The 22621-nt window shown below is 41.7% G+C and overlaps 1 protein-coding gene across 4 annotated transcripts in view; it reads left to right on the top strand.

The window, feature by feature from the left end:
• PDE8B (phosphodiesterase 8B) overlaps positions 1-22621 on the top strand; it is a 323957-nt gene that overhangs the window by 19217 nt on the left and 282119 nt on the right. For 2 of the 4 annotated variants that reach the window (XM_075591105.1, XM_075591098.1), the window contains exon 1: positions 20669-22483. The exons of the other annotated variants lie outside the window; for them this stretch is intronic. In XM_075591105.1, coding sequence (XP_075447220.1) covers positions 22205-22483 — 279 coding nt within the window. In that variant the 5' untranslated portion in view covers positions 20669-22204. Of the gene's footprint in view, positions 1-20668; positions 22484-22621 lie in introns of those variants that run through there. 4 annotated transcript variants of the gene reach the window in all.

Below are 22621 nucleotides of genomic sequence, written 5' to 3'. Positions count from 1 at the left end.
TAAGCCCTTTTCCAGAACCTTGATCTGTGCTGGGTTAAGGCTCTGTGAGGATAGGTTAAATATACTATTAACCTTCTCCTCCTTATTTATCTTAGATGTTTTCTTTTGTTGAGCTTTTTTGCCCCCTCGGCGACCTACTGTATTTTTCTCATTTTCGTAATTCTTTTTGAGTCTGTGCCAGTTGTTCCTTTCTTAACTGTAAGGATCCTTCCTGTGTTATCTGGGAGTGATTTTTTGCCCCCTGATCCATCCGGCCCTTTGTGATAGACCTTGTCTCCCTCCCTAAAAAAAAACACCGGGGTGGCAAGGGGGACACTCTCTGTACTGGATGTTTTGGGTCTAGCCCCACTAGTACACTCAAGATTAGTGTTATTGGTACCTGTGATCGTATTCGTCTCTACCCTGGTGCTTTCTAGTAGTGGAGTGTTTCCCCTATCTTTAACTTTGGATGTATGACTTGTGTTATCAGTTGGGGTAGCGACCCTGCTTTGAGGGCCATGTGTCTGGTATCTCAAACTCTGTAGCTGTCTGTAGTATTCTTTATTTTACAGTCTTCATTGTCTTTTGCATATTATGTAAAGGTTTAGTACTGATTCCTACCCAGCACATTCAGGTACCTCAGTTATCATTCATGCAGTTGTTTTAATGTTACAAGTAGTGTAATTGTATTATAAATGTTATATTTGCATATATTGGCCAAGTTTCTAAACTTTTTTTTTTTTTAGTTTCACATATTGATCACTAATAATCATCTGGTAACCATATTTGCTTAGCTTGGTTGATAGGTGTATTTGACACTTACATGTGTTGCTTTGGCACCTAAGTAATGTAATCACTGTCATCTTCCCTCAGCACCGAGGAAGTATTTCCCCCCTTTCAGTACAATATTAAAATATTGCCTAAAAGATATTGCAGGAAGGATTTATCATACCTAAATATATATTTGTAATATAAAGGACATGCAGAGTTTGTGTCTCTCGCCTGTGTTGCTGTTGGAAAACTATGATGTTCAAGATGCTTTCTCATTGATTCTCTAATATAAACTTGTCTTGGGTGTCCTGTCAGGCTTAGGCCTCGGCCATGTTAACCGCTTGCTGGCAGAAGCGTGCTGAGGCGCGCTCCCGCTCAGCACTGAGCCCCTACAGCCGCAATTAGAGCGGAAGCGCAGGTCTTAGGGGAATTTAAAAGTCCCCAGCATGCCGGAGCGACAGGCCGGTCACGTGAGAGGTTCGCCCAATGAGGGCGAACCAGCTCTGTGATGTCACTGGCCCGCCCCCGGCCAGTGATGCGCCCGCCCCCGGCCCGCCCCCGGCCCGCCCCCTGACGGCCCGCCCCCTGACGGCCCGCTGACAGCGCGTGCGGTAAGCAACCGCAAGGCCAGGGAAAGCACCCGCTTTCCCTGAGCCTCAGCGCGCCTCAGAGAGCAAACAGGGAGCATGGACTCAGCCTTAGGCCTCAGCCAGGGTGGCGCTGAGCTGTGTATGGCCAGCGTGAGTGAGCGCCTGAGCATGCGCGGTGTTTACCTGCTTGCCGAAGCAAGCAAAATTGAATTTGTCTCTCGCTCGAGCGTCACGTGAGCGGTTCGCCCAATGAGGGCGAACCAGCTCCGTGACGTCATGGTCGCAACCCCCGCGCGCACACCTAGCCGGCCACAAATCCCCCGGCGAGCAGGGAGCATGACGTCACCGCGCATGAGCGCCAGCGCTCCCTGCCTGGCTGCAGCCTTACACTTCAGTAGTAAGCATTAGAAGCAGTAACCATGCGTTGCCTCCACTTTCTCTATTTAAGGGCAGGCAGTTTCACTGGTGTTTTGGTTTTGGAAAAAAAACTTGTGTTTTGGTTTTGCTGAAACTTGATTTGCTTTGGATTTGTAAAACAATTATGAACAAACTCAAATTAAGCAGGAATTTATTTTTCTAAATGTCAACTTTTGTGTGAACCCAAAATGTTTCCACTTTATTTAACCCCCACCTAATAAAGCACAAAAATATCTATTACAAATTTGAGGATGAGACTTAATGGGGTTGCAGGCACATATTTTGCTCGGATTTCAACATTTGTCACGTAGTTCGCCTTGAACATCCGAACAAGCTTTCAAGTTTGGATTTTGAACCCACGAGCATACCCATCTTTGCTATCTTTATTCATCATATATAAACTCTTTTATATAAAAAAAAAAAGATGGTTTACAAAATAAGAGACAGATGAGAGCTGAACTGTTCAATGCCCTCTCAAGATAAGGCTCTGAACGATATTATTTTAGGCAATAACTGTCTGTAGCATATTATGTATATAGTGTTAACTGTGTATTATTTCAAAGGGTTGGTTTACTTGGTAGTGTGTAGAGAACAGATTCTTTATTTTGAATTTGTTTGGTGTCAGTTAATAAGTAATATTTCTATGAAAAAAAAAGGCCAAAGTCAAGCTAAAAAAAAACAAACTATGAATATTTTTAGTTTAATCTAAACTAAAAAATATAATCTGAAAATATCTGGATCAGGCCTAACCATAAATAAATATGCACTAAAGAGTATATACAATTTATAAATATGAAATACACCATTTATTTACTTTTTTTTTTCTCTTCTATTCTTGGCATATATTTTTTGTGTTACCTTTGTTTATATCCACTGAAATAGCAGCTTTTACTATATAGAATTTCAATTCTTAGATAGTAAAATAGGAACAGTACTAAAAACTGCCAAAAGTGTCTGTATGGGGAGATGCTTTTATTGTGCTTATCTTTAAAGTAGCAATCCAGGCGGGTGTTGTTTTTTTTTTTAATAGCATTGAAGTAGAGGGTCTCTGAAGCTGAACCCCATTAATTTCAGCTCCTTGGACCCCCTGCTCCTCAGGATACTTTCATCTGCGGGGAGTGCCGGTATCTTGGTGCTCTTTAAAGGTCCTGATCCCGCGGGCCAATAGGAAACCGCACCAGATGACATCACAGCTTCCTATTGACCCGCAGGAGCTTTGAAAGCTGCTTTTACGAGAACCCCATCTACTGTTGCTGCTTCCAGCACCCCCTATGGAGGTAAGTGTCTCGGGAAGCAGGGGGTCCCCAGAGCCGAAATTAAGAGACCCCCTGATCAATCCTATGTAAAAAAAAAAAAAGAGAGAAACCGGTCTGCTTGGATTGTTGCTTCAAGAGACAAGTATTTTCATTTAACAGTTACTTCTGGCTGTTTATGTTAAAATCCTTTTGTTTGTGATGTTAAAATGTGTATTATTGTCGCTTAGTTACTTGCCGCTGTTCTTTGCTATGGACGTCCCTTTAATATAAGGTTTCCGGAAACAAAACTAACGTACACAACCTGTATATCATCCCTGTAGAGGTAAAACTCATTAATTGCATTTTTAACCTTTTTTTATGAACCTAGGCTTAGTGAAGAAAATACATTCTAAGGGCTCATTAAAGACACATAATCTTCAGAACTTGTCATATCAAAATACCGTCCTTTTTAAATACACAATGTTTCCTGTCAAAAAGAGCATTTAATCAACCCTCTATCTACTCCTTCCAGATGCCGGGGATATCTCTCCGAATACTGGACCCAGCCATATACAGACCTGCTCTCATCCTCGCCTCCCTGCCACCTCTTCCCTTGCTAACGGTGTTAACCTATATGATTGATCTAACACTGACTAACCTTAAAACTTACCACACAAATCACACTTCCCAATAGCCTGCACTCATGGCTATGGTCCCACAGTTACTGAGGAAAAGCACTTCCAGCCACTGCACTTATTCCCTCACCTGATGTCTCTGTAAAACTCCCAACATGTAGATTGTAAGCTCTTCAGGCAGGGATCTCCTTTCCTATTGTCTGATTTTACTGTACTTATTGTATTTTATAATTCCCTGTACTGTATTCTTTGTGAAGCTCTCAGTACACTTTTGGCGCTATATAAATAAAGATATACATACATACATACATACATACATACATACATACATACATATATATATATATATATACATACATACATACATACATACATACATACATACATACATACATACAATCAATCGCCTTTGCCTCAGTACTGAAATCATGTAGTTAATGACTTTAACCTTTAGCAACATTTACCTCTAGCAACGTCTAGCAACATTCATCTCTAGCAATATTCACCTCTAGCAACATTTACCTCTAGCAATGTTTACCTCTAGTAACATTCACCTCTAGCAACATTTACCTCTAGCAACGTTTACCTCTAGTAACATTCACCTCTAGCAACATTTACCTCTAGCAACGTCTAGCAACATTTACCTCTAGCAACATTTACCTCTAGCAACATTTACCTCTAGCAACATTCACCTCTAGCAACATTTACCTCTAGCAATATTTACCTCTAGCAACATTCACCTCTAGCAACATTTACCTATCGCAACATTCACCTCTAGCAACGTCTAGCAATGTCTAGCAACATTCCCCTCTAGCAACATTCACCTCTAGCAACATTCACCTCTAGCAACATTTACCTCTAGCAACATCTAGCAACATTTACCTCTAGCAACATTTACCTCTAGCAACGTCTAGCAATGTCTAGCAACATTCACCTCTAGCAACATTCACCTCTAGCAACATTCACCTCTAGCAACATTCACTTCTAGCAACGTCTAGCAACATTCACCTCTAGCAACATTCACCTCAAGTAACATTCACCTCTAGCAACATTCACCTCTAGCAACATTCACCTCTAGCAACGTCTAGCAACATTCACCTCTTGCAACATTTACCTCTAGCAACATTCACCTCTAGCAACATTTACCTCTAGCAACATTCACCTCTAGCAACATTTACCTCTAGCAATATTTACCTCTAGCAACATTCACCTCTAGCAACATTTACCTATCGCAACATTCACCTCTAGCAACGTCTAGCAACGTCTAGCAACATTCCCCTCTAGCAACATTCACCTCTAGCAACATTCACCTCTAGCAACATTTACCTCTAGCAACATCTAGCAACATTTACCTCTAGCAACATTTACCTCTAGCAACATTTACCTCTAGCAACATTCACCTCTAGCAACATTTACCTCTAGCAATATTTACCTCTAGCAACATTCACCTCTAGCAACATTTACCTCTAGCAACATTTACCTCTAGCAACGTCTAGCAATGTCTAGCAACATTCACCTCTAGCAACATTCACCTCTAGCAACATTCACCTCTAGCAACATTCACCTCTAGCAACGTCTAGCAACATTCACCTCTAGCAACATTCACCTCAAGCAACATTCACCTCTAGCAACATTCACCTCTAGCAACATTCACCTCTAGCAACATTCACCTCTAGCAACGTCTAGCAACATTCACCTCTTGCAACATTTACCTCTAGCAACATTCACCTCTAGCAACATTTACCTCTAGCAACATTCACCTCTAGCAACATTCACCTCTAGCAACGTCTAGCAACATTCACCTCTAGCAACATTCACCTCTAGCAACATTCACATCTAGCAACATTCACCTCTAGCAACATTCACCTCTAGCAACATTCACCTCTAGCAAAATCTAGCAACATTCACCTCTAGCAACATTCACCTCTAGCAACGTCTAGCAACATTCACCTCTAGTAACATTCACCTCTAGCAACGTTCACCTCTAGCAACGTTCACCTCTAGCAACATTCACCTCTAGCAACATTTACCTCTAGCAACGTCTAGCAACATTCACCTCTAGCAACATTCACCTCTAGCAACATTCACCTCTAGCAACATTCACCTCTAGCAACATTCAACTCTAGCTACATTACCTCTAGCAACATTCACCTCTAGCAACATTTACCTCTAGCAACATTCACCTCTAGCAACATTTACCTCTAGCAACATTTACCTCTAGCAACATTCACCTCTAGCAACATTCACCTCTAGCAACATCTGCCTCTAGCAATGTTTGTAGACAGCCTAGTAATGAGAAAAACAAAGAGTTGCTGTTCTTCCATGTGCAACTATATAAAATGAAAAGTTATTACAATATTAACATTGGGAATAACATGGGCCAAAGCTTTGTATTCTTCTGTTAATGGTGCAAACCACTTTCTGGATTTGCATTATGAAATGTAAAAACCCCCAGTTAATTAGGAATGTTTCAATGCACAAATCTCCGTTATTGACATAACAAGGGGTTAAAGCTTCATTAAGTGCTAACGGATATCTTCAAAGCTCAATAATGCAGTGTTAATTGCTGTTTTCAGCTGTAACAAGACTTTGTATTACTATAACTGGCCTTAGTGCTAATTATTTGCAAAAGAGGTGTTTCCTCTAAGAATGCATTTTATTTATTTATAAAATGTTTTACCAGGAAGTAATACATTGAGAGTTACCTGTCAATGTATTTTTAAGAATCCACAAACAGATTCGTAAAAAAAAGGAATACAACTCTCTAATTTTATTAAGTCAACAGATTCAGCCAAATTCAGCGAAGTTGATTGGACATTACTTTACAGATGGACAATGACCCAAAACATACTGCAAAAGCAACCCGGGAGTTTTTTAAGGCAAAGAAGTGGAATATTCTGCAATGGCCGAGTCAATCACCTGATCTCAACCCGATCGAGCATGCATTTCACTTGCTGAAGACAAAATTTAAGGCAGAAAGACCCACGAACAAACAACAACTGAAGACAGCTGCATTAAAGGCCTGGCAAAGCATCACAAAGGAGGAAACACAGCGTTTGGTGATGTCCATGCATTCCAGACTTCAAGCAGTCATTGCCTGCAAAGGATTCTCGACAAAGTATTAAAAATGAACATTTTATTTATGATTGTGTTAATTTGTCCAATTACATTTGAGCCCCTGAAATAAGGGGACTGTGTATGAAAATGGTTACAATTCCTAAACGTTTCATACGAGATTTTTGTTCAACCCCTTTAATTAAAGCTGAAAGTCTGCACTTCTATTACATCTCAGATGTTTCATTTCAAATCCATTGTGGTGGCGTACAGAGCCAAAATGAGGAAAATGGTGTCAGTGTCCAATTATTTCCGGACCTAACTGTATATATACAGTTAGGTCCGGAAATAATTGGACACTGACACAATTTTCATGAATCCTTTGGGGAAGTGTGGGATGGGACTCATTTAAATATACTTTGCATCACCAAGAGCATATTTCTCAGGTGTGCTCATTTTTCAGCACAGGCATGTCTCCCTAATTAATTTGGCGGGACATTTCAGGGGACATATATATATATATGTATATATATATATATATATATATATATATATATATATATATATATATATACACACAACTGTCGACTGCTAATCAAATTAGAAATCTTTCTTTATTTCTCTCTCATATTGTTCCTTGTCTTTGAAAAAAATGTGAATGGCTCTTTTGGAACGTGAGCCGTGCGAACCAAAGTAAGAGGTGCATCCAAATCCGCACCAAAAATTTGACCATCTCTAAAAGAGAGTCCTATTTGAGTCCCAAGTGCTATATACATATATCCCCTCAAACCAACCTGGAAACAACACGTTGAGAGACACCTGTGCACAAAAAGGAGCACATCTGGGATTTATGCTAATGAATATGTAAAGTATATTTTTAATGACTCTTTTTTTGTGCCCAGGTATCTCCCCGTGTGTTGTTTCAAGGTTGGTTTGAGGGGGATATATATAGCAATTGGGACTCCAGTAAAGAAAACTCTCTCTCCCTGCCTTATTGTACTTATGCTTTGTGCATCTGGACATCTGTCATTCTTGTTTCTAATATAAAAATTCATAAACGGCTACTAAATTGTTGTCACTGACCAGAAGGTTGTGCTGAATAAAAAAGATATATAAACCAGCCAGGAAAGAATTTGCATAGGACTGTTTTCAGCCATATTATTATCACAGAATTGCAAAACAGGCTTAAAAACGCAACCACCCATGAATTGTAATAAATAAAAATAAAAGGTAAATAAAACAGGTACACATAATAATAAGCGAAAACAGTATATAAGTATGATATATAAAGTGGCAAATTCTGAATTGTAAATCAAGAAAGTGAAAATGTTTTCTTTCAGTGATATAATATTGCAATTGTGTGTAGCCCCTATTGCCTGTCTATGAATGGGGTCACAACAAATTAGTTCATAATTGCTCAGTCTCTCAGCCATATATATAGTGCATGGGTAAGTGTTGGCTGGGCGTGGATGAAAGTGCAGTATAGAGATGGGCGTCAGGAACTTTTAATAAGGTGAAACCAGGGAATTGACCCTACGAGTTTCGCCAGTTGGCTTCTTCAAGGGTGACTCTGAACTAGAGTGCTCCAAGTGGTCAGAGTGGAGAGTGCTCCAAGTGGACAGACAGATAACGATGGTCCCCTTCCCCAGGAGAACTCTGCGTTCAATCAGTGTAAAAAAATGAATTGAACTGTGCAGACCACTCCTTTTAAAGGTGTGGTTCCTCTTTGTATATGTTTTACCCATTTTTATAATATATATGTATATGAAGTAGGTAGCTTGTTGTCCGTCTAGGACCATCCAAAAGGAAGCCATAATCGATGATGTTGCAGCTTCCTATTGGCCCTAGATTTTGCAGCCTTTGCAGCCATTTTGTTTCCCCCATGAGAGATTTAAACCCAGTAACTTCACTGGTATGAATCTTGGGAAACAGGGGGTTCATGAAGCTGAAAATAGTTGCGTTGGCTCAATCGGACCCCCGGTTCCCACCATATACAAAAAATGGGTGCTAAAAAAAAACGAGCCGGAGGAACTGCTTCTGCTTATTTCAAAGGAATATCTAAAAATGACATCACCTAGTTTAACCCCTTCAATTTGTCACTGTCATACGGTATGTCTCCAAAAGGGACTTTTAAGTGTTGCACCCAACGGAATGTCCACAACACCAATGTCCTTTATACCAACGACATGTAATAACAAGACCACAACAGGGGCCCTAAAGCAGGATCAATTCATTTATGAAATATGATATATTTCCTAATCTTCTCATTGAGATCATAACAACAAAGGAAAAAGATAAGATGAGATGTGTCATTCCAAAGTTATCTACAACATTTTCATTTCCTGTTTCCCATGTCCCGGACAGCCCTGACATGTCTGGTGATTGTCCAAGTAGTACTAAGAAAAAGTTTAGCAGCGTGTATTTAAACACGTTCGTTCCCACATATAGGAAGCCTAACCAGCTGCAAAATTGCTATACAAAGGAAAACATTGACTGCTTTCTGACTTAAGCATAAGCACCGTGATGAGCGTCATTGTCATTTGTTCATTTTGTTTCCCCTGTAACTTAAAAATAGCAGTGAGCATCAGTGTCTTCTTCTAGTCTTTCACTTTAGGTACGGTGACCTTTTGGATGCAGGTCGTCAGTGACAAGCTTTGAGGATCCTGGTTATATAATATATATATATAATATTCAATATATAGAAGGAAAGTGTTTGTTTACTGACTACAAAATGTGGGCTACATTTAAAACAGCAGAAAAAAGTACCATTGTAATCAGCAATATTTGGGAATTTTCCCCCTGTCATTTGTTTGTCATTGGGATGTATCCGTCAGCATGAGGCACTTACCATACAAATCCAGAAGAAGAAAAAAAAAACAGTCTAAAACATTGAAACGCTAAAAGAAACACCACATACTGTCGGTGCTAAAGAAGCGACATGTCCCTACTGAATAAGCTGTGCCATCCCTCCTTGCTCAGGAACATTTATGCTCCATCATAAGGGATGGAGCTAAAATCTTCGAGAGCAAGGGGGAGACAGCTTCCCCGTCTATTCAATCAGGACTGAAACGTGGAGTCAAATGCCTTACAGATCACGCCACCCCCCATTACACACTATAGTTCAGTGTAACACACTGAGGCAATAGAATACTAGTAAAAAGCCCCATATAAACATTAACCATAACAAACAATGTCTGTTTTGAGAATAGAAAAATGTAACCACGCACACAGCCCTTGTGCTGAAGCGGCACAGGTTTTACTGGAAGTATTAAAAAGACAAGATAATCGCAGGGCCACAAAGCAGAGAACGGCAGCATCATCTTCCGATGACAACGTGGCATCCTGCTTCTGGCCACTGGAGTTAGGTTGACCCAAGCTGTCGTATTCTTGTTCTCCTGGGAGTTTTAAAAGTGTCATTTCTCCTCAGATGAAATACTGTAAAAAAAAAAATATTCTGGGAAGTTGTTGCTGTAAAGAAACACAAAGGAATGAATAGTTTCCACAGAATTCTTCCAACATAAAGATGTGACTGATGGCCACTTTCATGGGTCTATGCTACCTTTGGCAGCCAGTAAATCTCAGCACTTATGTTGTCACCCAACGTCCAATGTGTGTTACCAATATAAGTGTAGCCATGCCACCTATGGCTACTAACCTGCCCTACTCCTGGCAGTAAGCCCTGGTAGAATCAGGCTGCCAGTACTCAATATGGGTTTTCCCCACTCCCTGGTGCTGCTCTTGAGTGACATGGGGAGGGGTTAACATTAGGCCTGAGTATGTCCAATCATGGGACAGACCTGATGCCCTCTTCCTGGCTGTATTTAAGGGCGGTGCCGCCCCACTTGAGAGAGGCAGGGATCATACAGGATTGCATGGAGCTTGGCCTACCCTGTTCCTCTTCCCCGTGGGTGAGACTGAGTGATGCCCTATACCCCTGGTCCTGCTAGAGGGCCAGGGAAGAGCTAGGACTGCTGCGGGTGCCCTTGGCCTGTAGTGTAGGTCCAGGGACCATCCTCCGGTCGATCATCCCAGAGTCTGCAGTAGGCAGAGACCTGTCTTGTTCCTGTACTGTATAGATCAAGAGAATAAACCCGTTCCTGCTGTTATACTCCCGCCTAGTGTGTGATCTTACTGGGGGAGAGGTGATAGTTCTACTGTAGGAGATAATCTTCAACTATCTGGAGCCTGCAGCAGATGGAGGCACTGCACTGCTAGAGAACCATGCGGGTAATGTACCCCAGAAACCTGATCCTGTGTCCCCACTACCATCGGCGGACAGCTTAGCCCTCCTGTTACTAGCAGGTATTATGCACCACAAGACCAGTAATGACAGAATCTCCCCGAGGATGGGGGAAACACCATTACATAAGGAAGATTTATTAACACTGCACAAGGGTCCTTGAAAGCATTGCAAAGCAAGTTTATTGCATCTCAACCGGGTCATTATGAGAGCTCTTTTTTGTGTTTCTCTCTCCCAAATTTCCCTTATAGGATTTATTATAGTTTTGCACTTTGGGTCAATAACTTTTTTATCTGGGCAAATGGAAATATACTATCATTTCGCCACTGCATTCAAATGTCATTACATGCATCCTTGATGATCTTACATGAACAGGAAAGATCAGAGGTGAGGATGAATGGAGATTAAAGTGATGAAATGATAACTCTCCATTCTAGATGTAATTGATATAATATGAGTTTTCTTTTATTTGTCTCATCTATTCTTGGAGTTTCAGCTATGTTTTTCTCAGCTCCTTGTTCAAGTTCACTCGTCAGGGCAGAGTTCCACTAACTCTCTACTGCTTCTACTCATTGGCTCTCTGAACCTTAAGCTGCAATGGAGCAGGTATCCAGATTGGGCCCTAGGCCCCTCTGTCTGGAAAAGAGTTATTATTGTATTTATATATCTTGAATTATATACAGTACATAATTAAACGTGCATCAATAACATTTATACATGCATCTTATAAAGGTTTTATCTCCATAATTGTGTGTGTGTGTGTGTGTGTGTGTGTGTGTGTGTGTGTGTGTGTGTGTGTGTGTGTGTGTGTGTGTGTGTGTGTGTGTGTGTGTATTACACATACACAGGTGCATTTATACATACTGTAGGCATTTATCTTCATGAAACCCTTTGACTGAAGATTTCTCATGACTGGGGGAGGGAAGCAGAGCTCTGAGAAATGCTTTTGCTGCCTACTGCTCCTATTGGTTGCATCTGTGAATCTTTAGCTAATTAAAGCAGCTTGGGACCTGATGACGTATTTATGGGACTCGGTGACTTGGAATTTGATGACATACAGTACATATGTATGTACAGTATACATCTCAGTTGCATAATGTCTGCAAATATAAGTCACATTTATAAATACAGATAAATAGTCTTATTAGAATGTATGAGTTACTACTCCTTTTTGTACCTGTGGCTGTGTAAGTACTGTATGTGCATGTATGTGTACAGGTATGTGTGTGCATGTGCATGCTAAGGAAAACATTTATCAGGAACAGTATGCTAAATTATGTAATATAACTCACAATGAACTAGGTACTAGCGCTGTAGCAGGGCCCAAGCTTACTACGTCTTACTAACAGTGAAGAATACAGCAGCATAATAAATGTATGCAAACAAAACTAACACGTATTCATAAAATACCAATGGTTTCCAATGTTTCAGTCCTTAATCTGACCTTTCTTCTCTGCTGAGCTTGGATCTTTTAAAAAAAATTGCTAAAGTGCAGAAGCCATTTTCAATCATTAATGACCATTTAAATGAAGGACCAATAACAATAGTTATTAACCATTGGTGAATAAATCCCATTCCAAATAAAATGGTGCAGTTCATAAATGTATTGGAGAGAATGAGAATTAGAGAAACACTACTGCAGGCATTACAGGGAAACACTACTCAGGGCAGCAGACAGATTTCCCGGGGCCCAGGACTAGAGTTACGTCCGCTCCCCCCCCCCCCAATTTCACACCTCACGAGTCGCCTCTATTTCCCACCATCTTCCCATGTGTTTCTCCCCCTCCGTCTCACTCCCTCTTCCTCAATCACCCCTCCTCTCGTATCGCATGCATTTCTCTCCCCTGAGTCTCAGTCTTACTCCCTCTTTTCCTCACTCACTCCCTCCCTCTACTCTCTCTCAATCCCCCCTCACAAAAAACATATAACCCAACTCCCCCAATACATTTTAAAAAGCCCCCACTCCCCCACTACATTTTCAAATGGCCCCCACTACATTTTAAAAAGCCCCCATTCCCCTACTACATTTTAAAAAGCCCCCTACCACCAATACTTTTTAAAAAGCCCCCCACTTCCCCAAAAGATTTTAAAAAGCCCCCCACTACCCCAATACATTTTTAAAAGCCCCCCATTCCCCCAATACATATTAAAAAGACCCCCCAACACATATAAACAAGCCCCTCACTCCCCCAATACATATAGACAAGACTCACCCTCCTCCCAATACATATAAACAAGCCCCCCACTCCCCCAATACAAATAAACAAGCCCCCCACTCCCCCAATACAAATAAACAAGCCCCCCACTCCCCCACTTCATTCTAAAAAGCCCCCCACTCCCCCAATACATTTAAAAAAGTCTCCTACTCTCCCAATACATTTTAAAAAGACCCCCACTCCCCCAATATATATAAACAAGACCCACACTCCCCCAATACATATTTGTGATTGTCTGGTGATGTCCTCGTATGACTCGAAACCCCAACAGGATCTATCCAGGACCCTTAATGAAAGTAGAACACAGGGAGAGATGGGGGAGCACAGTGTGAGGGAAGGTAGTTTAAAAGTGTATTTACTTCCGCTGAAGGTCAAATGTGGTGTAGAACACCTCTATTTAGCCTTCAGTTTATGAAGTAAATTTCTAGGGTGATGAGCGTACATAAAATAAATGTATAAGTGAAAGGATAACTCACACGGCCTTGTGTGAGTTCTATCACATCAAGGTTTCTTTAACTGCTTGGTCTTCCTTTGAAATGCAGATCCTTCTTCTTGTCTTCGCTCCTCGCTGTCTTTCAGATGTTCTCCGTTGGATGCGTGGCTCGTTCACAATCGTTTTTCTCATAGAAATGAAAATGCAGTTAGATATGCACACGTAAAAACTAGCTGCAATGCAGGGGGAGACTGTGAGATAATATATTATCCCACGTTAATAATACTAATGATATCTCACTCACACGGCCTAATGTGAGTGTTTTCCTGTAGCAGTGTCTTGTTGTCCCTCTGATCGGGGATTGCAGATGAGAACAGGAGATATATCTAAGGGTTACCTGATAATTTAGGTGAAGGGAGGGATTTGGAAGGATAAATAAAGTCAAATACTCACACGGGCCAGTGTGAGTACACACTTGTAAATTTTTCTTTTGGGCTTCTGAATCCTGTAGTGGAGACCTTCTGTGTGCTGATGTGGGGGGTATATAGAGACTATGGGACAATGAGGTCTATAGAAAGTGTACTTTAATGGAGAAAACGCAGTAAAACAAAAACAATAGAATACAATGGAATGTAAAAGCTAAAAACAAAGAAGCAACTAATTGCTTCTAAAAGAACAGCAAGGGGAGTCAATAAGTGGTATGTGGTGAAAAGTCCCTGGTCTCCGCGTCCTGATTGGGGGATACCACGTCACCTCTGTCTCCTCTGTAATGGCTGCAAACTGTCCTGGATGCAGAGCAATGTGTTTCACCCTATACAGGGCTTCCTCAGGCTCAAAGATATTAATCTACATTTTGATAATGGATTTATACTCAACAAAAAGTACATTAAAAAGACACCATTCTGTTTTCTTTAGCATATTTGTTGTCATCTGATATAATAATGTATCTTGACTTTTTGATGAAAAATGTATATTGCCTTAATTAATTTGTGATAAAAGTCATGTGTTATTCTATGCTCCCATCTATTCAACCACGGTATAGAAATATTGTCTAAGAAATCTCTTCATATATAAATTTATATGCCTAATATATGGCACTTCACATTATATAAATGTACAATTGTATTTGATGTTAAATATAATATAAACTCCATTTCATCAATAGGGGCATGCAATTTGCTGTTCTCTAGATATAAGTATAAGATATGTTTACACCTTTTTAATTTGTTTTAACATTGCTCTTTTAGCATTTTTAAGTAATAAACCTATTTTGATTTAATAGTTTTCTTCTAAATATATAATTGTGTTGATTTATGTATAGATATATGTATTCTTTTTTATATATTTTTTTCTTATATATTTTTTTCTTATATCTCTTCTTTAAATTCAACAAAATTTATATAATTATTTCCTTTTTCATTAGTTCCTTTTTCTGTGTTTAGTTATTGATTTATACAATGGTCCTATATTTGATTGCATTCGTTTATGTAATATATAATGTAGCTGCCTGCCTAGTGATTTTCAGCAACATCCATGTGTGTGTATACAAGCACACATTGCAATATATGCCCCCTAATCAGTTATGGGCCGCTGCTGCGGTTCTCATTGTGACTGGGGAAATACATAGTAGTCTGCCTGCACATGCGCCGAGCGGGGAGTAGGAGGTGATCCTCTGCGGTTGTCAGAGGTGTGCTCTCAGTGGGGAGGCCACCCAGAGAGGCGTGCCGCTCATGATTGAGCTCGGCTGAAATTAGCAGGGAGTCCCAGAGTGCTCTGGCGCGCGGCGCATGCGCGGAGTACACAACTCTCATTGGTTGATGACACGTAATGACGTCACTATTGGCGCGAAAACAAGGCAGTCAGCTGCATTTAAATTGTTGATTTTACAATGTACAGCACTTCTTGATAAAGTTCTCTGAACGAAACGCGTTGAAGTTTGCTGCTGTCCCACATCCATATGATCCAATAATAAAGGACTGTTATTGCAAGACCTGCTCTTTTCATCTTTGCTGTGCGCTGCACACCCTGGCTTTTAGAGTTAGGGAACAACCTCATTCCCCATTCTTAAAATCGGGGCGGTACAAAATCAGAAAACTGAATTGTGAAAAGAATAGAGCCGACCAAGCTTTTACAGTCTTTTTGCTGATCAAATCAATTCCAAGTTCCGATGATCAGCAAGGAGGATATAACGGGTGAGTGGCTACTTCTAAGAGATGTCTCCACTTAGAAAAGGCAGACTTAATGGACAAAAGTTCCTTATTCCTAATGGCATATTTCTTCACTGAGGACATTTGATAAGAATAAAATGAACAAGGGCGAAGAAGCATCTTTTGTCCAATCCTTTGAGAAAGAATAGCTCCAATGGCAGAGTCGGAAGCATCAACTTCCACCTCAACTTCCACCCCTCCACTTCAGGGTTCAGATGAATGAAGACAGGAGCAGAAATAAAGAGAGACATCAGTCACTCAAAGGCTGAATTAGCTTCTGATGACCACTCTTTTTGGGTGAGTTGGGTAACAGGAGCATTTAGGCCAGAGAAATTTTTTATGAAGCGCCTAACAAAAATGGCAAAGCCGACAAACCTCTTAACATCTTTCTTGTTCTCTTGAATTGGACACTCCACAATTACCTGAATCTTTCTAGGATCCATACTCAACCTTTCGAAGGAGATGGTCTAGCCAAGAAATTGCATATCGGTCTTTTTAGACTCACATTTCTCTAGTTTTATATAATTGATGTCTACGGAGTCATTCACAGACAATTTAGACATGTTTTTGATGATCCTGAAGATTATCCGAGAAAATCAGGATATCATCCAGATAAGCAACCACAAACTGATCCACGAGATCTCGAAGAGCATTATTAATAAAATGCTGAAAAGTGGAAGGACGATTGCAGAGATCGAAAGGCATGACCATAGCGGATTCAAAAGACGTTTTCAAGTCATCCCCTGGTTTGATATGAATAAGATTGTAAGATCCGTGGATATCAAGCTTTGTAAAGATCTTGTCAGATCTTAAACTTTTCAGGAGTTCTAGGAAAAAAAGGTAGTGGGTATCTTTTTTTAATTGTGATGTTGGTCAGCTCCCAGAAGTCAAAATAAGGGCTTAAAGAACCCTCTTTTTTCCAACAAATAAGAGAGCGGCCCCTGCAGGAGAGATAAAGGGTCGGATGAAACCTTTAGAAAGGCTCTCTTGTAAATATTCTCGCTGAACTTGTAGCTAAGGCATGGAACAGGAATACATTCCCCCAAATGAAATAGCTGCGCCTGATAGCAATTTAATTGGACAGTCACACACATCATGAAATTCTTCATATTGAGGGGGTAGCATACCTGAATGGGGGGAAGAAATCCCATACATTGCTATCCTTTCAGGTGAGCTGATTGTGGGCAGGCATAGAGATCACAATGTTCTGAGGGAAAGGTGACAGTTCTGGTTTTCCAATTTATTTGAAGGTTATGAACCACAAGCCAAGGAATACCCAGAATAACTGGAAACTGAGGTGAAGGAATAAGGTTGAAATAAATGTCCTTTTGATGACTGGGCTCCACAATGCTGGTTAGATTTCATGGGTAACAGGACCAGAGCTTAGTAGAGAACTATCGATTACTTCCATCTTCACAGAAGAGTTTTTAGGTCTGGACGGGACAGGTTACCTTTGGCAAATTTGAGGTCCATACAATTGCCCCCCGCAACTGACTAAATTATAGCAGTAGTAGAGATGTTGCGAGTACCTTCCTTAAAAGTAATAGTCAACAGGTAGTGAGGATGCCTGATAGGTAAATTGCCATTCTCTTGAGTGGTGAAGAATATGGGTGTGACAAAGAGTGCAGCTGGTCAGAGTGAACACCATTCATGGTATTCGATCTTTGTGGACCTTGAGTGGATGAGGGTCTATTTGGCTTGTTAGGGCAACTGACGAGATAATGCCCATATTTGCCACGATACAAACACAAGTCTTCGGAGTGGCATCAAATTTTTTCTTTAGAACAGTACCCACTTACATTAATTTGGCTTCTGGAGCTGGGGAATCTGTAATTCTTGAAACCAAATGCAGTTGAGGAAGTGGTAGGACGTCTGACTTAAACCATGGCTGACTAAGGTGAAACCTTGTTTCTCTAGTCTCCAGAAGATTGGATACCTAGGAGAGGGCCTCATCCTTTAATAAGGAGACTATCAGTCCTATTTTATCCTCTGTGATGGCTTGTGTCATGGTGGTCACTTGCTGAGCCGGGGGGCTCCAGCAGGCTCCCTAAGGGCCTGATTATTCTGTTACGGGGAAGCGACTGCAGAGCTGGAGTAAACTTGCTGAAACAGGCTAGAAGGCAGGTATTGGTGGTGAGGAGACAGGTTGAGGTCAGAGGCAGGCGACAAGGAGGTAGCTGTAGTCAGGAGACAGGTAGAAGTCCGAAAATAGTGTCTGGTAACAGCAACAATGATAGGGGCAAAAAGCTTAATCACTGGGAAAACTACAAAACTTAGACACAGGAAAAGGGAAGTCTTAGAAAGGCAGAAGCGTTGTTATGACTAGTACCCAGTCACAACGATTCAAACGATACGGTTGCATTAGACAAGGAGAAGTCTAGGCATAGAACGTACGACTTTAAGATGTTAAAAGCATATTATGCAAGTGATGGCCATTTATAGCCCACTGGGCTACAGACGAGCCAGACTCGGCTGACCAGCCCAGCAGGGAGGATCTGTCGATCATGTGGGATACCCAGCTCAGTTTATTTGATCTATTTAGGGAACCACCTAGGCAAAGTATGAGGAGTAGATTGAGGAAATGCTGGTCTTAGGGGTGATGTCTCGTTTGCAAATTCTCCTCGCCGGTACTAGTACTCAATGCCCAAACCATAACAGATACCTATTGGATGCCCCGCATGGATGAGCTCGTGGGTGCTAGGTATCTGACAACCAATCTATCTGAGTGTGGGGTATTAGAAGATCCCACTGACCCCAGAGAAGTCGGCATGTATCACCCCAAATGGCTTGTATGAATTTTCAGTCATGCCTTTTGGGATGAAGAATGCTCCGGCTACCTGCACCTGGTCAATTGCTTACTGGAAGGGATCATATTTAGATGATCTAGCTGTCTCTAGTAAGAAATGTAAAGAGAATCTTGGCACGTAGCAACAGTACTAGAATGGATTAGGGAGGCAGGTCTTACCTTTAAACCCACTAAGTGTCCGATCGTTGGGTACCTAGGATTCCGAGTGGGCGGTGGGCAGTTCTAGCCACGGTAGCTACCATAGTAAATTAGCTAGTTCCTTGCATCCAAAAAGAAGTACTTGCTTTTCTAGGGACTGCTGGTTATTATAGGAGATTTGTGCCCAAGTACACTGACATCACTAAACCCTTGACGGACCTGATGCGTAAACCGGCTTCCTCGCACTGTGACCTGATCTCCCGAGTGCAAGGTTGCTGGTACAGACCAATGCCTCTACCTATGGCATCGGAGCCATCCAGGTTTGCAAGGACTGTGTTGGCCACCCGGTTGTATACCTCAGTCGCAAGCTTTTAGAAAGTGTTACGGTAGAGCTTAGCCCTTCAGGAATATGACTTTTCTATACAGCACAAGAAGGGCAGCGACCACAGCAACGCAGATGGACTCTCTCGCCAGGAAGACCCTAGCCCGGTGAAACCTACCAGGATTGCTCCTGACGCAGGAGGAATGTCTATGTCTGATTTTAGGATATTCTGTTCCTGTTAAACATTGGGGCACCATCCTTTGCATGTGCGACGGCAGAGCTTCAGTGTAACTTGATATTCCTATTATAAGGCTAGTTATTAGCTAACGCTAATATGGCCCAATTCTGTTTTTTTTAATTGTTGACCATAGTTCTGGTCACTGTTGGATGGCAAAAATACAAATCCCAATTATTAAAGTAGTTACTTTAGTCTGGGTTCAGGAACCAAAGTGTCACCAGAGAAACAGTTATTTTTCTTACGTTATAAAATATAAGAATTCTGTTTAATTAATTAGATCAATAGCATTTTTTTAGAGAGACACAATAATGCATTTTCTCCCTAGAACTTATATTACTTTCATTGAACGAAAACTAGTATTATTATTTATTCACCATCCTTCTCTATAACTACTGTATAACTAAAAATGACATGCGGACATTTTTGAAGTAATAAAACTTAAACAAAAGTTTGTGGACACTGTACATCTTTAAAAGTTTTAATGAAAGGTGACATTAACACAAAATAAAAAATATGATTAAAAAAAAAAACTATCAACGACTGCACATTTTACATATTTACATACATGTAGTTACATACTACACATGTTACATAGATGAGGTTGAAAAAATATATATATGTCCATCAAGTTCAACCTATGCTAAATTTAGATGACAGATACATTTTCCTATATTTGTACTTACAGTATATTGATCCAGAGGAAGGCAAACAAAAAAACCTCGAAACATCATCTAATACTGTCTCATAAGGGGAAAACATTCATACTTTCCTGACTTCAATGAGTTAATGAAGTTTATAATTTTTAACAAAAATATTGATATAGTCCAGACTGTAAATCAGTGCAAGTAAGACGCAAACTACTTTGATTCATTGATGCTGTTTTAAAAATAAAAACATCCCTAATTGAATTTTTTGTTGTCGCCAAAATTGACTGCCTAGATACTACATTACGTGCTTTGTTTTGTAACTATCCATTCCAAACCTGTCACCCAGTATGGCCTGCAGTATTCCACTGATTTCACCTGCGAGATGTGACTTGGTGTGTGCATAAGCAGCTACGAGCAAGGGATAGGAATGCCTGAGCATGCAGTACAGGGTTTTCAAACCGCAGCATTATATCTGCGGTACCCCCACCCTCTGGCAAAACACACACACACACACACACACACACACACACACACACACACACACACACACACACACACACACACACACACACACACACACACACACACACACACACACACACACACACACACACACACACACACACACACACACACACCACCCCCCCCCCCCCCCCCCCCCCCCCCCAATCCCCCCCCCCCACCCCCATGACAGCCTGACTGCAGGACAGGAGTAGAAGGCAAAAAGAACCCACAGAGATAAGAGGAATTAAAAAGACATGTGTAAAGGAGACAACGCCTTGTTGCTTTCCAGCAGCAGTAGTAGCAGCAGCAGCAGGAGGAGGGAACAGTGACAGGGTTGGGAGGGCTCAGGAGACGGCAGATCCAGGGTTGCTGAGCATGAAGAGGAGCTAGTCTGCAGTCACCAGTGATTCATCGTGACTACCAAGCAGCTATTATTTTGCATGGCAGCATGAGAGGCACGAGAGGAGCTGCATTTTAGCAAGGGATCGCAGGAACAAGATCAGCTGTCCAAGCAGCTTATAGACTTAGGTGGGGGTGATGGGGAAAGGTATGCATCGGAGGATAGGGCTGGAGAGAGGGGCATGTTATTGATCTTGGGAGCGCAATGGATTAGCGACCAGGCAGGTATTTACATACTGGTGGAAAGCTGTGATCTGTGAAATGGTGCTATTTAGCCATGGTAAAATGTGTGTGTGGCAGGCAGTGTTTGTATAACAGGAAGGGAACCCTGTCTTATGGGAAGAGATGTGAATGCCATATGGATGGATGTGCTTACATATTATATACTGTACCTAGAGCAGAGGTGTTGTCAAAGCATTGCACAGTAAGAAGATTAATGTTAGTGGTAGAGAGTCTCAGCATAGAGGAAGCTTTATTGGTCGTTGTGCCGAATTAAAAGTGTTGGAAGAGGACACACCGTCCTATGCCCATCTGGCAGAGGGCACAGACATCTACTGATATCACTCAGGAAATCTACAGTCATTGGATTATTGCATATGATTTAATTAAAGGGACTGGACAGAGCTATACCTGACGTGTGTTCCTATACATTGGGCAGGAGATTCCCTATGGTGTAAGACAGGTTGCACAGGATACGTTTACCCTACAGGTTAGCACCGGCACATGGTCTGAGTTGCGTCAAGGCTGGCATATGTTTTTGATTTCTCCCATTGGTTGTCACAAGGCAGGGTAGCCCATGAGAGGCCACTGGTCTGGCTTGGCACAAGACAGAATTGTTCTACAGTGTTAACAGAGGACACGTTTTTCTCTATAGGTTGTCACAGAAACAGGTTGCTTCATAGGTTTGCACATAACTGAGATGCTTTCTAGGTTGAGCCACAATTACGTTGCTTTCTAGATCAATACACAACTGAGCTGCTCTCTTGGGCGGACAGGAAACATCTCTATTGTATGTCATTATAGAGCATGTGGCACAGGGTAGGCATGTTCTTTAGTTTTTCACAGGGTTTACCTTTCCCAGTGGTTGTCACAGGGTAGATCGATCTTATAGGTTGGCACAGGTTATCCTCATTTTTTCTAGTTTGGCACTGCATAGGTCTGCCCTAAAGGTTGGCACAGGGTACGCTTACCCAACATATTGGCATGGGATATGTCTGTTTAGTAGTGTGGCACCGGACAGGTCTGCCCTAAAAGTTGGCACTGGGTTGAGCTATCCTATAAGTGACCCCCCTCTCAAGTTGGCAAGGAGCAGAGCACCCCTTGAGGGTGCCTCGTCTAATCCCCCTCCGCCCCTCCTGGCTCCGGGGACAGGGATGGGCTGCGCACCCAGTATCCACGTTTCTCAGAGCGGTGTGATTTACTGCCGGGACTCGGATGAGTCCAACTCCCCACACCAGACCACCACCATCTCCCAGGGCACTGCTGCCACCCTCCATGGGCTGTTTATCAAGACAGACGCGGCTGAGTCCATCCCCTCTGTGCTCACCTACCAGAGCCGCTACCAGGCCGCCCCTCGCACAGGCTCCCGCAGGGACCCAGGACAGCACAGCTGCATAGAGGCCGAGACACAGACAAGCCACACCAGTGTCAAGGTAATGCAAGGGAAGTGGGAGACACTGATACATCTCTGTGTGTGTATTCTGCATAGAGAGGACCAATCTCCACCCTATGTAACATCTCCCCCTCCCCCAGGCTTAATGGAATCAGCTGTCAGACTGGGCCATATTCCA

The sequence above is a fragment of the Ascaphus truei genome, chromosome 1 (genome assembly GCF_040206685.1).
Source record: "Ascaphus truei isolate aAscTru1 chromosome 1, aAscTru1.hap1, whole genome shotgun sequence".
NCBI classification, from domain to species: Eukaryota; Metazoa; Chordata; class Amphibia; order Anura; family Ascaphidae; genus Ascaphus; species Ascaphus truei.
The sequence above is the reverse complement of the archived record's forward strand: the minus strand, read 5'-3'. Positions and strand labels throughout refer to the sequence as shown.